The 15,871-nt window shown below is 36.4% G+C and overlaps 1 protein-coding gene and 2 long non-coding RNA genes across 11 annotated transcripts in view; 2 read left to right on the top strand and 1 right to left on the bottom strand.

The window, feature by feature from the left end:
* Nucleotides 1-15,871, top strand: part of LOC126875330 (cadherin EGF LAG seven-pass G-type receptor 1-like) — an 81,918-nt gene that overhangs the window by 27,557 nt on the left and 38,490 nt on the right. Inside the window, exon 1 of one of the 4 annotated variants that reach the window (XM_050638212.1) lies at nucleotides 8,459-10,362. The exons of the other annotated variants lie outside the window; for them this stretch is intronic. Within the exon in view, the coding sequence (XP_050494169.1) occupies nucleotides 10,334-10,362 (29 nt within the window). The 5' untranslated portion in view covers nucleotides 8,459-10,333. Of the gene's footprint in view, nucleotides 1-8,458; nucleotides 10,363-15,871 lie in introns of those variants that run through there. 4 annotated transcript variants of the gene reach the window in all.
* LOC126875349 (uncharacterized) overlaps nucleotides 1-15,871 on the bottom strand; it is a 45,320-nt gene that overhangs the window by 5,759 nt on the left and 23,690 nt on the right. Inside the window, exons 3-4 of one of the 6 annotated variants that reach the window (XR_007693351.1) lie at nucleotides 15,640-15,846; nucleotides 305-8,032 (exon numbers count right to left, since the gene is read on the bottom strand). This is a non-coding gene — a long non-coding RNA (uncharacterized LOC126875349). Of the gene's footprint in view, nucleotides 1-304; nucleotides 8,105-15,493; nucleotides 15,551-15,639; nucleotides 15,847-15,871 lie in introns of those variants that run through there. The other 5 variants (XR_007693353.1, XR_007693350.1, XR_007693352.1 and 2 more) reach the window with 5 other exon arrangements.
* LOC126875382 (uncharacterized) lies at nucleotides 11,330-15,047 on the top strand. The gene is made up of 2 exons (XR_007693395.1): nucleotides 11,330-13,845; nucleotides 14,513-15,047. It is a non-coding gene; the product is annotated as an uncharacterized LOC126875382 (long non-coding RNA).

Raw genomic sequence — 15,871 nt, forward strand, 5'->3', positions numbered from 1 at the left:
ATACGTTACACGCAGAAATAGTTGATATCGGAGAAGAATCTTTCGAAAGGTCTACGCTAGTGTCACGTAGGAGACAAGAAATCACGAAATTGACAGATCACCGGTGATCTTCTCGCGTGGCAGTTCAAACGTTTCACAAATAAAGTAAAGAATTGAACTAAATATATTTAGTAGTAAAATTTATTGTACGAATCCAACAGAGTGACGGCTCAGTGTTTTTTTTTATTATTAAATTTGTACTTTACAATTTGTCCATTTGGTAAATTTTTCTAACCTAATCGCTAAATAATATTTGGGTGGTTACCTCCAGCGGGATGCCATCTTCGAGTTTGACTATTTTATTTCTTTAGTGAAGTCAGTGAGGTGTTTTCTTTTTAGTCTTCGTTCAGAGTTAGAACAGAGAATGTCGAGAGCTGATTTTAGTAATGTTTATATACTATAGGTTTGGCTCCTATGGAGGGGGTGTCGCCGGGGCCCAGATCAAAGATGGCCACTGTTACTGTTTTCTCACACTGGAACACTCTCTCTATGTTGTTGTTTCGATGGCCTGCGGGACGTTCGTTAGACGCCCTTGGTTTTTCTATCGCTAATTTATGGCTCTGTAACACTAGACACAACAAACCACTACAGAACAAATTTTTGATCAGCATCGTAATATTCTATTTCAATTTAGAATCGTCATATTTTGATTTTTACAAGGCTATCGTGTACTTTCATCGGCTAGTGACAATTCACACTCGTGCAAATATTAAGTTGGCAACTAAATGATTGCGGGTTTGTCAATACCACCCATTGACAAAATCCGCAATCACTTAGTTTCCAACCCAATAAATCGGCAAGGAAACATAAACCGTTGTGTTGTGCCTTAAAAAACTAATAAATCGAGCTTCCCTAAATTTCGACTTTGATTTCCCAAAGGAAAGCTGTACTTGCCATCGACTTCTTATCGATCGCGTTCTCTCTCTCTCTCTGTCTCTGTCTCTGTCTGTCTGCCTCTTTATGTTCAGTTCGACGCAGCTCCTATGTAGACCAGTGGTTCTTAATCGTATTGACATTGGCACGATATTGCATTCGATTGCTTGCGGTATTTATCGGAATTAAACAACAAATTAATGGTCCCTTGTATTATTTATTTGCTTTTATATTGTTCCGTTATATCTTGTAATTCCTTTCACATATAAAACACATTTCGTTATGTAACATTTATACATAGAACATACTTATTATACACGATTCAAATATTTATGAAAAGTAACTTATTTGTGTATATGGACATATATATATTTTCTAAAGTATATTTCGCATAATGTTAGAATTATTTAATGGAGGTATTGTATTTGCAATGGAAGAACCACTGATAGATAATAGATGGTGTTGTAGCGTCCTGAGAACACTTTGTACAGCTCGTAAAGTGTTTCACGATTGAATTAGCTAGTATGCATCGATATCTGGACGAAAACGCCCTTTGAAGGACTAGGCTGACGAGCATACACTATTGGGTGTCCTTTTCTACTATTATACTCCGTGGTTTCAAATTACTCCTTGTGGAGCGACAACATATTTTGTTGATCTCTTTTTTCAACGTAAAGTATCAAAGCGAGTTTTTACAGTCCTTTCAATGCTTTTCATGAACACACTGATACAGTTGCAAAAGTTGTTTTGCTTTAAGCAGCCTTTTGACACGTATCTAGTAACGTAGAAAATTTCGCCTGAGAAACAGGAGTTGCTTCTAATCTCTGGCTGCTTTTATTTTAAACTCGCAGGTGCTCGCATCTCAATGACCTCTATGCGTCGTTTTATACTCTAAACTCTTTGCAAACTCTTCCTTTTTAAGTTCTCCTTTGCTGTTATGTTGCTAGGTTTAAATTGATGTTAGCTAGTGGCTCACAACGTCGAAAGTTGTTGCCGGTATTTTAACATCCATTTTATCCGTTTCTTTTGATGTGAAAATTTACGAAACTACCGCGATAAGTTTTTGCACGATAAGTATTTTGTAGCAATAAGCTTGGGAATTTCGCCGCGAAAATTGCCTGCATACTGCATATTGCATTCTGCATACTGCATACGATGGAAAATGTACGGCACGAGAGTTGCATTGCATATTCGAAATAGCATATAAGATTGCACTCTCGCCAACCTTATTTCCTAGCTGTGCTTCTTCTAATAAAATGATTCAAAATGCCACGGAATATCTTACTAGCTTCTGTGTCTCGTTCTCTTTCCATTCTCTCAAGTCCTTTTATATCCTTCGCCCCTTCATAAACATTCCAATTGTGAATTTAATCGCAAGGCCATCCTTCTCGTAGATCTACTCAATTCCTTAAGATATTGGGTTGACAACTAAGTGATTGCGGATTTTATCATTAGGTGGTAATGACAAAATCAGCAATCACTTAGTTTCCAACCCAATACATCGATATACATATGCATCTCTGATACAAAGCAATCGCGTGTTTCGCTTACATACACATACATATGTATCTATTTGCGTTGCATGAGAACGATAAATTTACTTTCATTTACTTTTCGAATATTTCTTCAAATGGCGTGTCTCTACGTTATTAAAAAGTAATTAATTATACAACCGAGCAATTGTTTGTTCTTCCAATTACTATTATACTATTGAGATACTATTGACATATGTGTAATTTTGTGTGCTACGCTAGATCAGCCGCGTAGTAGTGACACACATATATGAGTATGAGTGCACGGCGTCTCGTAAAACAGATGAATGCAACTGTTCCGTTGGTAGTGTGGTATACAAGATGGCGAGACAAAGAGAGCGCTAAAATGCGTGCAAATGTGTATCGACGAATATCTTGTCAATCACACATCAAATAAGTCTGAAACTATTTTGATATTAATTCTAAGTGTAATCCAAGTGTTCCTATACATTTATTTCGGCGATTAAGATCCACAATTCTCAACATTTATGAATCTTAAAAAGAAATATTTGAATAGCTGGAGCAAAGTTGGTTCCTTCTGTCGCTGCGACTATTGGGTTGGCAACTAAATGTTTACGGATTTTGTTATTAGGTGGTATTGTCAAAATCCGCAATCAATTAGTTGTCAATCCAATATTTCGTTTTATCGTGTTAGAAATTTTGTTCGTCTTTGTTTATATGAAAACTCTCAAATTTTAAAGTTATTATTGAGATATGTGTAATTTTGTGTGCTACGCTAGATTAGCCGTAGTAGTGACACACATATATGAGTATGATACACAGCGTCTCGTAAAACAGATGAATGCAACTGTTCCGTTGGTAGTGTGGTATACAAGATGGCGAGACAAAGAGAGCGCTAAAATGCGTGCAAATGTGTATCGACGAACATCTTGTCAATCACACATCAAATAAGTCTGAAACTATTTTGATATTAATTCTAAGTGTAATCTAAGTGTCCCTATACAATTATTTCGGCGATTAGGATCCACAATTCTCAACACATACGATTTATCCTTGAAAGACGTCTTTTGTAGGCTGACGTATGTAGAATATGATAGATCAATTTTTTCGATAAAAGCTTCAGTACCTGGAAGCATTGCATCCTTTCCATAATACGAATGTTTAGAATTGGTTGCTTCCAAGTACGATCCAAAAAAGGTTTTCTCAGAGAAAATGTTTCTTCTTTCTAGCCGCGTTCATTTACGAGATATACAGTCTAAGAACTTGAGAGATTACGATCGCTCGTTATTTCTTATCGATACAAATGTAATAGTAGAGATTGATCGCCTAACGTTTGGCCAAGTGTCGCGGTTTTCATGCGACGGATTTATATTGCGCGTACGAGACACGTACACATATTTGTATAGTTTTATTTCACTTCCGTTTACAATGCTTTTTCCTGTCTGGTTATTCTCGCGTACAGTGGATCGTTAAAAAAACCGTGTCAATAGCTAAACTTTGATAAATCCGCTACCGATTGTATATCGAAAGATACGTTCTGTGTAAATGAAATACTTTTTTCGTTCAATATTTATTCGAAACATTTGGAGCACCTTCTCCAACCACCGCTTCAATTATTCTTCTCCGTCACTTTCGTCGAACGTTTCCCAAAACCAGCTGTTTTTAACGTTACCGTTCTAACAAAAACATACAAAAGTTGAGTTTTCCTTTAAATTTAACCGGCCATTTTCTCGCGATTTTCCAGCTTACTGAAATGTATAGGTTACGCGTCAACGAGCCTGTACCACCTCGCGAGTGGATCCGACGTACAAAAATAAAAAAAAAAAAAGAGAGAAAATAATTCGCAGAACTTCCCTCCCCTTTGACGTCGTTTTCCAGTTGCAGTTGTTCTTGTATGACACTGCTCTTCTTTCTTCTTTCGTTCCTTCCTTTTCCGTAAGAAGCGCTCGAGATGATCAGTTTCAAGTTTCTCCGAAACTTTGAAAAGTTACACGATCCGTTCGATGTATCGAGCATTATCGACTTATCAATGCCGTGCTTTGAAATCACGAAAGACGATACGCGCGATCGTCGAACTCAGCACACAAATTACCGGAATCACTAAACGATACTCGTTCCCATTTACATCGAATAATACGCATTTATTGAGTTGGCAACTGGTGGTACAAGCGGAAAGGGGGTGATTCTACGCGAAAAAAGAAGTCGAAAATATAGAATAAAAATTTTCCGTTTGAGGCTTTGTTTTCGAGAAAATCGACTTTGAATTTCCGCTCGGTACGCGTCTCTTTATCACGTCTCGTTGTAACGTATCCCACTGTAGATCGTTGTCTCGATGGAAAAATTAAAAAAAAAAAAAAAAAAAAAAAAAAACTTTTTTTTTTTATTTTTTTGACTTCTTTTTTCGCGTAAAATCACCCCCTTTCCGTTTGTACCACCAGTTACCAACCACCCTGTATCTACGTACATTGATACGGATTGGTTGTCTCGCATAACCTAATTTGCATAATATTGCACATCTCGCGTCTCTAACTTCACGTCATTCGCTGTATATATTCAACAATTAATCCGCCACGTTCAGTAAATTAGAAGATATTTTCACAATGGTTTGTTTATTCATGCAAAAATGTTGAATAATTCAGGTGCGTCGAAGGCCACGACGCGTGAAGGAAAGTTCTCTATTTTCATTGAATTATGTACAAGATGAATAATACAAAAGGACGAGGAAGAATAGTTGACGTCTTCCATATTGCCTTTTGCGCTTAATAACCATCATCGTTCACCGTCGGTAAAGTAACAATCGTGCGTTATTCGTGTAGTTGTAGAACGTGAATCAACTAGATCGTAATGAGAATTTAATGTTGAAACGGCGAAGCATATGGTTGGTATAAGCTCCGCCGATGACAAATAGATGTTGCGTTGGGGGAAATTTGGATGTCTGTTCGTAGACGAAGAAGGGATTCGCTGACCTTTCACGGAAAGATCGATAACGGCCTCCTTCGTTGTTTCAACATGTCACTGTGATAATGTACTGCGTATCGAACTCGTCTAATTTTCATCTATGCGAGCTGCGATCGATCACGGGTCAAGGATAATAGGTTATTCTTCTTTTCTATCGATTTTCCATAGTCATGATAAACACGGTGGAAGAAAAACACACGCTTGCTTTTCTCCTCGATGTTAAATTTCGCTTGAAAAGCACACTAAATCTTATCGAAAACGTTTTGGGAATCCAGGCCATAACTTGAAATATTCTCGTAAAATTTCCCACGCTTCTCGCATAATTTTATTTCCAACTTTCCCTTTCCTCCGCTTCAACGCACACAATGTCGCAGAATTATTTCATCGTGACAATTTGACCATCGAATATGTATTTCCCGAAACGAAGACGAAAGAAAACACGCGTTTCGATTATGCTTTTTTTTTATTTCCAAAAAATACGTAATTCGGAAATTTTCCCTCGAAAGCTTTTAATCGAGGTAAGTTAAGCGACCAGCCTGAGGTAGTTGACAGAAATTGGAGAAACAGGTCCTCGTTAAATCGAAGCGCTCATCCAGATTCCTACGATCGCGTGTATCCAGTTGGCGATGCAAACGTCGAACGAAGCTGCTCAAAGACTTCACTTTGAACATTCATTCGCGTCTCTGTATGTCAACTGAAAATCGCAAGTTGCACGGAATTTCTTCAACATTAATGAGAGCGGAAGAACACCGTAGCATCGCCGGGCGGATATTTACGACACGATCCTTGCAAAAGACAGTTCTCATTTTTCACGAGATTTTCTCATTAAAACTCAACGCCAGCGTTTAAGCGCTTTTTAGCTTGGCATATTTTACTTTCCTTAATGATTATTCGCATATATAATATATACATACGTACGTGAGCGGCAGAACTAAAGCGGCAGCGACAGAAGGTCGCCACGAGATAAGTATTTTTTATGGAAATTGGGCTAAAATAATGGTTGGCTGCAAGATTTACGACAGTTTCGCTCGGCTCATAGTTATACGTACCTTGAAATTTTCATATTTTCAAGCGTGCAAAAGTTCTGGAAACACCGTGCATAATCGAGCATTTTGTATACTACATGCAAAATAACATATGCCAATTCATATCGACGTATGCATCGTATGTATCGTCGTGAAACATTACAAACTGTTCTTACTCACTTTGTATCGAAGCTATTTCACTTTTTCTAATTCTTCTTCGCGTCTGCAAACGTTAATGATCGCTAGGATTGAGATGGATTATTATACGTGTTGCTTTATTAAAGAGACGCGAGTGATCAAATTGTAATAATCAGTGTATATTAAAATTACTTTAAATACAAGTACAAGGATAGTGTATACCGGTTGCAATCGTCGCTCGCTCGACGCTACTGTTCGACTCTACGCTCGCTATTCGACTGTGTGACTGTGTGAACGTCCTAGAGGGCACGTTCGTCTATTTGTATCGACCGATGGTGTTATGAAAAGTTTGAATGTGACTCCGGTTGACGGTTAGAAATAACGGCGATAATATTCTGCCCGGAGTTTATTTACTTTCGAAACTAACGAACCAAAACAACGTTGGTGTTCCAAAACACAAGAATATGAGTCTCTGCCGATTCTAATCTTCCGTTGGCTCATGTGTCGCTACAGGATCTTTAGACGTTGATTATATCTTTTATCAGGTGTTGTTTGGTAGAGTTAAATATGTTAAATGTTATGCGAATATATTGACCCCTTGACGTACAAATAAACTGGAATTAGATACGTGCGAAGAATACTATTTAATTTGGCTCAACTGAACAGTTATAATGCAAGCTTAGAAACAGGATATTTTATTTCGAAATTTACATCGTTGTATAATATTTAATCAGGTTGGTATATAACGTTAATGGACAGTAGTTAAGTAACATTATAAAATAATAAATGAATAATTCTGTGAAGTATGATACGTTTGAAAACATTTTTGAATATGTAGAGGAACTAGACATTTTTTACACTGTCAAGTTGTTTCGCTTCTTATACTATTTTTTACACACACGTGGCATCTCTTTGCAAGATGTTCCTTTTTATTAGTCGAAGGTACGTGTTCAGGAAAATGTATCCAATGTTTTGCCTGTAGCCGAGTTGGCCACTCACTTTGCGACGGTCTGCCGCGTGTCGAATAATTGGAAAGAGACAAATTGTGTAGCATATCTCCTGCGATATTCAATCGTGTTGTAGTAATTACTTCAAGAAAAAAACTACAATTTTCCTTTTGTATACCCGTCACCTGGAGACCGCTGTTACGAAGAGAATAGAATTTAGTGAAACAAAAGATACTCTAAATAAGGAGAGGTGCATATTATTGTGCCCTTGAATATAAATTGTGTTTTGGATTACAAGGTGTAGAAACAAAAGAGCTATAAGTAGGTTTCTATTGCTGTTTCTTGTAGCCTTCAGCTATAGCTACAAATTTATCTTTTTGCTAATGTCTTTTGTATATATGATATATGAACGTGCTCCCTATCATAGCTTCTATTGTATTGTAACACTGTAAGAATGAGGGTCTGGATCAGCATATATTATACATACATTTATATCTTTATTTATTTCAATATATTTTTCTAATAATAAATTCATCCACTCGTTCCTCTATCAGTTAACCTCAACAATATCATACATTAAATTAATAAATAATGATAACAATTTATTTCATTTTAACCTCATACACTGTACCTGTACTTATACTTACTTCAATATATTTTTCTATTACAAGTTCATCCACTCTTTTTCTCTCTTTCTATCAGTTAACCTGAACAAATTGAAAATTTACAATCGGTTGCTTTGTTGAATTAGGCAACTTAGAATACAGCACATAAGCGTTATAAATAGTATGTAATTACAGAGGACAGTTCAAATCGTGTTGTTGTTTTGCCTCGGAGTATCAAGATCGTTAGGATACAAGTAATATAAAAACAAATAGACTCCGGGCAAAACAATGTTGCCGCTACGCATAACCGTCGAATAAAGACGAATTTGAATCTTCTGACCCCCCCCCCCCCCCCCCCCCCCCCCCACCACCACCACCACCACACCACCATCAGTATAAATAAACGGACGCAACCGAAGAGAGTTTAGTATCTCCGAGTATCTACGAGCATCTTTCTGTATCAACGAGCGATCTAAGTGTTATCTACCGAGTTATTCGACGAGCATTTATCGAGTATTCAACCGCGATTTTACTTTGCGATTTATACTCTGTACTAACGACTCAGCGATTATAGGCTGTACATTAATTTATTGTTTTTAAATATATTCGACGGTTATGACAACAAACGATAACGATAAACCAACCAATTAATCTCATGATCAAACATCTTTCATACCTGTCCTCTAGAGATTCTAAAAAAAATATTGCGAAATGGCTCGTTGTTATTTATTATCGGACTAAAATTTAACACTATGTATACTAGCAATCGGTATGCGTGTTTACATGGATGTTTACGTATGAAATCGATATTCCTAGAAAATTGAAAGAATAATCTCTGTTTGTAATACGTATATGTAGATATATAGATGCACGCGTGATAAATTCATCGAACAAACATTTTCCTCCATTCTTTGCCCCCCCCCCCCTTCTCGTTCCGTTTGAAACTCACACAGTTTGCTAGTTGGCTGTTCTGTCAGAATACGCTCATGGTGAAAGAAGATAACACGAGAATGTACTCAGCCATATATGATTACTAGTAACTCTCTTCGATCGATCGAAACTTGCTCTAAGATTTTACCGGTATACTCTTGAAAGCACTCGATATCTGGCCCCATTCGAGCGAATCGTTAAACTGACTGCCTCCTGACCTTAATTAATCCCAAGATCCTCGAATCCGCCGCGTAATTTTCCGACTATGCGACTGTGTTCTGGTATTGTCGGTAACTTATTTCGTGAAAAAACTGAAATACATTCGTCATCTTTCGTGAGTATGTAACAACGTCGAGATATATTAGGTTGGCATCTAAGTGATTGCAGATTTTGTCAATGCCACCTATTGACAAAATTCGCAATCACTTAGTTGCCAACCCAATAGATCTGGCTGATAATAAAATCCATTATTATGTTAGTGTGTAATGTTATTTGTTGCGTACGACAACTTCGTACCGCTTTTTCTTCCATTATTAAAATTAAATTCCCTTTATCGTTACTAACTATAGCGCTGCCATCAACTTGCAAACCTAATTCTCGTATAATTTCCGTTTCTGGAATTTGATAGAGCAACGAATTAAGCGAAAGTGATTTGTAAAAACTGTCGTTTTCTTTGCTATACGATACGTCTAAAGCCGTTACGAGCAACTCGGTTTAGCGAACAATGCAAATAACCAAAAAAAAAAAAAAAAAAAGATACAATCCGACTAGTAAGATAGGAAATGCAGGTGCCATTGATTCGATAACCTACTTGCTACCAACCAGCCTACATGACAATGACCCTTTAGACTTTGACCTTACCTTCGCACATGGCCCAACACCAAATATTCCCCATTACGTAGGGCACTCTGGATCCTCTCCTTGCCCCTCAACTCCTACAAACTCAACATATAAAAACTGCGAGCATTCGACCGCGAGACTAGTCTTGGGTACAGTCTTAGCCGTGATTTGAACAACTATTTTAATATTTTGTAACTTCGCTACTTCATTGTAATATCGAACTTAATCATTTTGGTGAATAAAAGCATATAAAAATATTAAAGGACAATCTAAGCTCAGCTATTGCTCAGCTCTCCCGTTTTTATCCCGAATTTTACGTGACATTTTGGCGATCCATGATTGGCCAGGATCGTGAAAAGTGCTCGTTGGGAAAACAAGATATCCTACCTACGTGGAAAAGGAAACTCTCTTGGGCTACGGGTCATCCTCAACAACAAACTCACAATCCACGAATCCGAAGCCTATAACGTGATAACGGACATTCTATGGAAGTTCCATTTCTACGGATATCAAGGTAAAGCTTGATTCTTTTGTTCAATATAAAACTAGACGTTTTAGCTTTGACAGTCAAGACTCAGACGAAGTAGCAATTTTCGGGGAAAAAGAAATGTCTAAAATATCAACAAGTAAAGACAGTGAAATTAGTCTAAAGCAAGTACTAGATGTGATACAGGAACAGAACGAAATTCACGCGAGAACTACCGCCGAAATTCAACAACAAATTCAAATACTAACCAAACAAGCAAGCGAGGAGAATCAACGCCTTACTAAAGAAATCGAACTGCTGAGAAAAACAGTTGCCGAATTGAAGCTAGGCATTGAAAGTCAAGAAACAATTATAAGCAAAGATTTTGAATCTGTAAATAACATTATAAAAAAAACGGCGAAATCGAGAAACAGGGATCGTGTACCTGTAGCGAGCGCACCCGAAACTATATTTGATCCTGAAAGCGACAACGATGACGAATTCCAAGACTACAGTGAACCACGCCACCTGACTATGTTATCAGCGAAAGACGCAATAAAATACATTCCAATTTTAAACGGTAACGACGATGTTGGAGTGGGAGATTTTATAAAAGAAGTACGTGCTATGCAAACGCGTTATTCACAAAAAGATTTATTATTGAAAGCCATTAAAATCGATAAAATAGTTGGTAAAGCTGCGTAAAGTATTCGAAACATACCTATTGAAAATTATGCAGATTTACATGACGCTTTGAGATCCAACGTAGCAGTTGAAGTGACATCTGACGAATACGAAGAACAATTACGCGATTTGAAACAGGGACGCTACGAATCTGTTCAAAGTTTCAATATTCGATTCCGTCGTATATTAAATAAATTTACGTATGCAATAACTAATGAAAATCCACAACCAATTACACGACGAATAATGATTGAAGCCACCATGAGAAAAGTAAGTCGAATTTATTTAAGAGGACTAGTTAGTTAAGAGGACTAGAAGGACTAGGACGAGACTAGTCTTGGGTACAGTCTTGGCTGTGATTTGAACAACTATTTTAACACTTTGTAACTTCGCTACTTCATTGTAATATTGAACTTAACCACTTTGGTGAACAAAAGCATATAAAAATATTAAAGGAAAGTCAACTTGGTCACATAGTTGCCAACCCAATACATCACAATTAAATGTTCGAGTAAAATAAATAAATAACTACACACAGTAGCAATTGCAAATCGATTTTTTTATCACGAATTTTAAGTGACACTAGCAACACTCTCTCGACAACGCAATTCGCGCTCTCTGACTTCTCAACTCACACTGACTGTTATTTCGTCTTTCTCCCTTAGCATCTCTGTTTTTTCTCATAGCCCCACCACGCACGTATTCCGCAACCGTTCGTGGCCAGAATCACGTAGGTCTTTCTTCCGCGTAAATATTCGATTGAAGGACCGACGACGACACATAGGTTGTTGGTACTTCGGCTTTCTCGCGACATCGTTTATGGTTCGCCTGATATCTTTTAGGTTATTCGTCCACGATACTACATGTATGTACTTATGTATTAGTACCATCTCTTACATGCGTCAGAAAAATTGATACTTTTATAAATATTAATAAAATTATTTTAATATTATTAACAAAATTGGGGAAGATTATAGATTCGCGTTTTAGCATTCAATATTCAGAGGTAATTGCGTAAATATGTATGGTATCTGTGAGATGAATATAAATTTTTGGAAAACATTGATCGGATAACGAGAGTATCTTCCTGGCTGAAAATAAAGTTGGTAGGATGGTTCATAATTGCAACTATAGGAGAAACGTCTCATTGTCACGCCTTCACCCGCGTGAATGTTACGAAACAAACTTTTCGCGATGTGAATGCAAACTGCCGTTCTCAGTGCCGTTTCACCAAATCCATTTTGCTGCTACACGTTCATTTGTGAAGCGTAGAAATACGGCGATAACGAGCGAGAATAGCTGGCGAATGTAGCAGCTTGCATGAAAGATCTATTGATGATAATATGCGGTTTGGCTGCTTTTCAATTAAAATTTATTCTGTTAAATTCCCGCTATCACAAGCATTCTATTCACATTTATTAAGAATACGACTGTCAACTGGCGTGAAGGCACGAAAGAAATTAAGAAAACTGTTAGGTTGGCAACTAAGTGATTGCGGATTTTGTCAATACCACCTAATGATAAAACCCGCAATCACTTAGTTGCCAACCAATAACATAATATCTGCGAAAGAGCGGAATCTTGCGTTGAAGCATCCACAGCAATTAAGAATTTGTAAAGTGTTAAAAAAACATCGTGACTCGATAAAATTACGTCTGATTCGCAGCAATAATTGCATTTCGTTCCTCTGAAGTTGTCAGTAACTTGAAACTGCTTCGATCTCGTTTACGTCAAATTATTTGGGTTTAGTCGTTTTCTTTTTATTCTTTTTTCACCAACTACCAGCGCAATAAAGAAAATTTCAAAGTAGAAGGAATTTTTTCGTCGTTAGAAAATAGTTACGAGAAAATAGTTAGATAACGAGCGACTTCGATTATTGGCAATTTTGTGGGGCGGAATGGAACCGAAGAACTCGTTAATACAAGAAGTTTCGCCATATTGGTTGAGAATGATACAGGTCGGTCGTGAACAGGTCCAACAACTTACCACGTCCCTGTCTTTCGATTTATATCGTACGTGTATACATAGATCGAATTGTCGACATACTTCAATTTCCAGAGCAGCTTTTAAGCTCAAGTTATAGGAATCTGATCGATAACTATTGGGTTGGCAACTAAGTGATTGCGAATTTTGTCAATAGGTGGTATTGCCAACCCAATACATCACAATTAAACGTTCGAGTAAAATAAATAAATAACTACACACAGTATCAATTGCAAATCGATTCCTAAACTATAGAATATATTGTTTTAACGAAGGTTCTGTAGCGAGAAAGAAATTTGAAACTTCAAAATAGAAAGATATCTTGTTTCACTAATCCTAAAATGTGTGAGTGAACTCGAAACCTAACTGTGTTGTCTGTGCCAGAGGAGAGTTGAAGTTTCGAAGTTCTGTATATTATTTTTCACGTTCGCTTTATTAATTCATTTCAGGCACGAACAACGAGATCCTTTCTTATATTAATATCTTCATGCTCAAGTTCTAGTTTCTTGTTATCTTTTCCTTTTTCCACGTTACTCCATAATGTATGCTTAGTTTCGTTCAATTTTGTACAAGGTACATTTGAAACCAACAGAAAGAAGAAACTCGTGACGGATTTTATTGAACCGAACACAGCGATAAAAAAAAATTGTATGCTTTTCGGTGGTCGGGAATTTGCGAAGGGTTCTAAGTTTTGGTTGCTTGAAAAGCTGTCCATTTCGATGTACGTGGAACGTCCTTCAACCTCAATGGCTGGCCAACCGTGGACTCGCAATATCCGGCAAAGACGGCATCGACAGCAGAAAATATAAGAGAAAACCGGAGAATTCCAGAATGCCACGATTATTCTGGTTCTTTCAATCTTGGGTAGATCGATTTTATTAAATTCACGATCGTAGGCGTCACTCTCAGCTTCAAGGAAATCTCGAATTTTCTTAAAGACCGTGGATTATCAAATACTTTTTTAGGTTAGGAATCGCATCGATAAATCTACGATAACTTTGAGGCGTAAGGAAATAATTGCAAAATTTTCGAAGAATATTACAAATAAAATCGTAAAACAGAATCTTCAAAAATTGAGAGAGACGAATTGCGATTGGTTACATGCGAATTATTCAAATTTGATTAAAAATTTTATTCAAAATATTTCTTCAACTATCGCGTTTTATCTTCAGTAAAATTACAGAATTTCTTTCTGTTGCGTAAGATATTATTTATTTATTTCTCATTCGGGGTAGAAATGATTTTTTCCCCCAGACATCGACCTCGTCACATGATTTTTTTATTATTAAACTATTTTCCGGGAGATCCTTTCTTTTGTTTTTTTGTTTTTTTTTTTTTTTTAATTTCATCGTAGCTACGGTGACATTATAGCAGAGCAGCACGAAACTGTGGCAGATTAAGAATACAATTTGTGCGAATAACATGTAACTGCTCTAAATGAATTACATGGGCTATGGTTTTAAAGAAACGCGCGTTAAAAGTGTACCTTGGTAGTGCTCATTATTTTCATAAAAGCAATAAATTGTTTCAGTGTGACACAGTTGAAACGAGTGCACGAGACCTTCGATTGACATAAACGAGTATGGGGTGTGAAACGCGATGAATAGAGTGAAAAATATGTTTCAATGGTGCAAAACCTCGAACCGTATAAATACATGTTTCTTTATCCATCCGCCTTTTTCTCGCGTGATAACGAGTTGCAAAAGTAAATTCTATTTTATTCCGGCATAAATCCATATTGCGAAAACGACGCGCTACAAGTGGTTTCACAGCCGTTATTATTGAGCGTTCGATTCAAGCCTTTAATTATAAGTGGGGAGTGTCGCTTGAGCATCGAAACGATCAAATTAGTCGCCATACATAAACTATATATATTGTAGAACGAGATGCTAAATACGTTTTAATATAACCGATATGAGTGAAGTTGGCGCGAATTCGATAACGTTATTCAAAACAATGCAAAATTTTATTCGTATAATTTATAATGAATAAATATAAGAAATAAAATTTTGTTCATCACTAATGTATAGATATCCAATTGAATAAATATTTATTTGAATGAGGAATTATTTGTGTAAGAATTTATCTGTATGAAAATTAAATCGAATAACTTATTCAGATGAGAATTTATTCAGATAATATTTGTTGAAGTAATTACTTCAAGAGAAACTCTACACCTTTTCTTTTGTATATCCGTGACCTGAACACCGCTGTTACAAAGAGGATAGAATTTAGTGAAACAAAAGATATACTGAAGAAGGAGAGGTGCATATTATTGTACCCTTGAATATTAATTTTGTTTTGGGTTACAAAGTCTATAAACAAAAGAGCTATAAGTAGATTTCTATTGCTGTTTCTTGTAGCCTTCAGCGACAGCTACAAGGTTAACTTTTTGGCAATGTCCTTTGCTAGAAATATATGAACGTGCTCCCTATCATATTCTATTGTATTGTAACACTGAAAGAGTGAGGTTATGGATCAGCATACATTATACTTATATTTATACCTTGATTTATTTCAACATATTTTTCTATTACAAATTCATCCACTCGTTCCTCTATCAGTTAACCTCAACAATATTATATATTAAATTAATAAATAATGATAACAATTTATTTGATTTTCACCTCATACACAAATACCTGTACTTATACTTACTTCAATATATTTTTCTATTACAAGTTCATCCACTCGTTCCTCTATCAGTTAACCTCAACAATATCATACATTAAATTAATAAATAATGATAACAGTTTATTTGATTTTCACCTCATACACTATACCTGTACTTACACATATAACTTTATTTATTTCAATATATTTTTCTAATAATAAATTCATCCGCTCGTTCCTCTATCAGTTAACCTCAACAACATCATACATTAAATTA

Source organism: Bombus huntii, chromosome 18, assembly GCF_024542735.1.
Source record: "Bombus huntii isolate Logan2020A chromosome 18, iyBomHunt1.1, whole genome shotgun sequence".
Taxonomy (NCBI): domain Eukaryota; kingdom Metazoa; phylum Arthropoda; class Insecta; order Hymenoptera; family Apidae; genus Bombus; species Bombus huntii.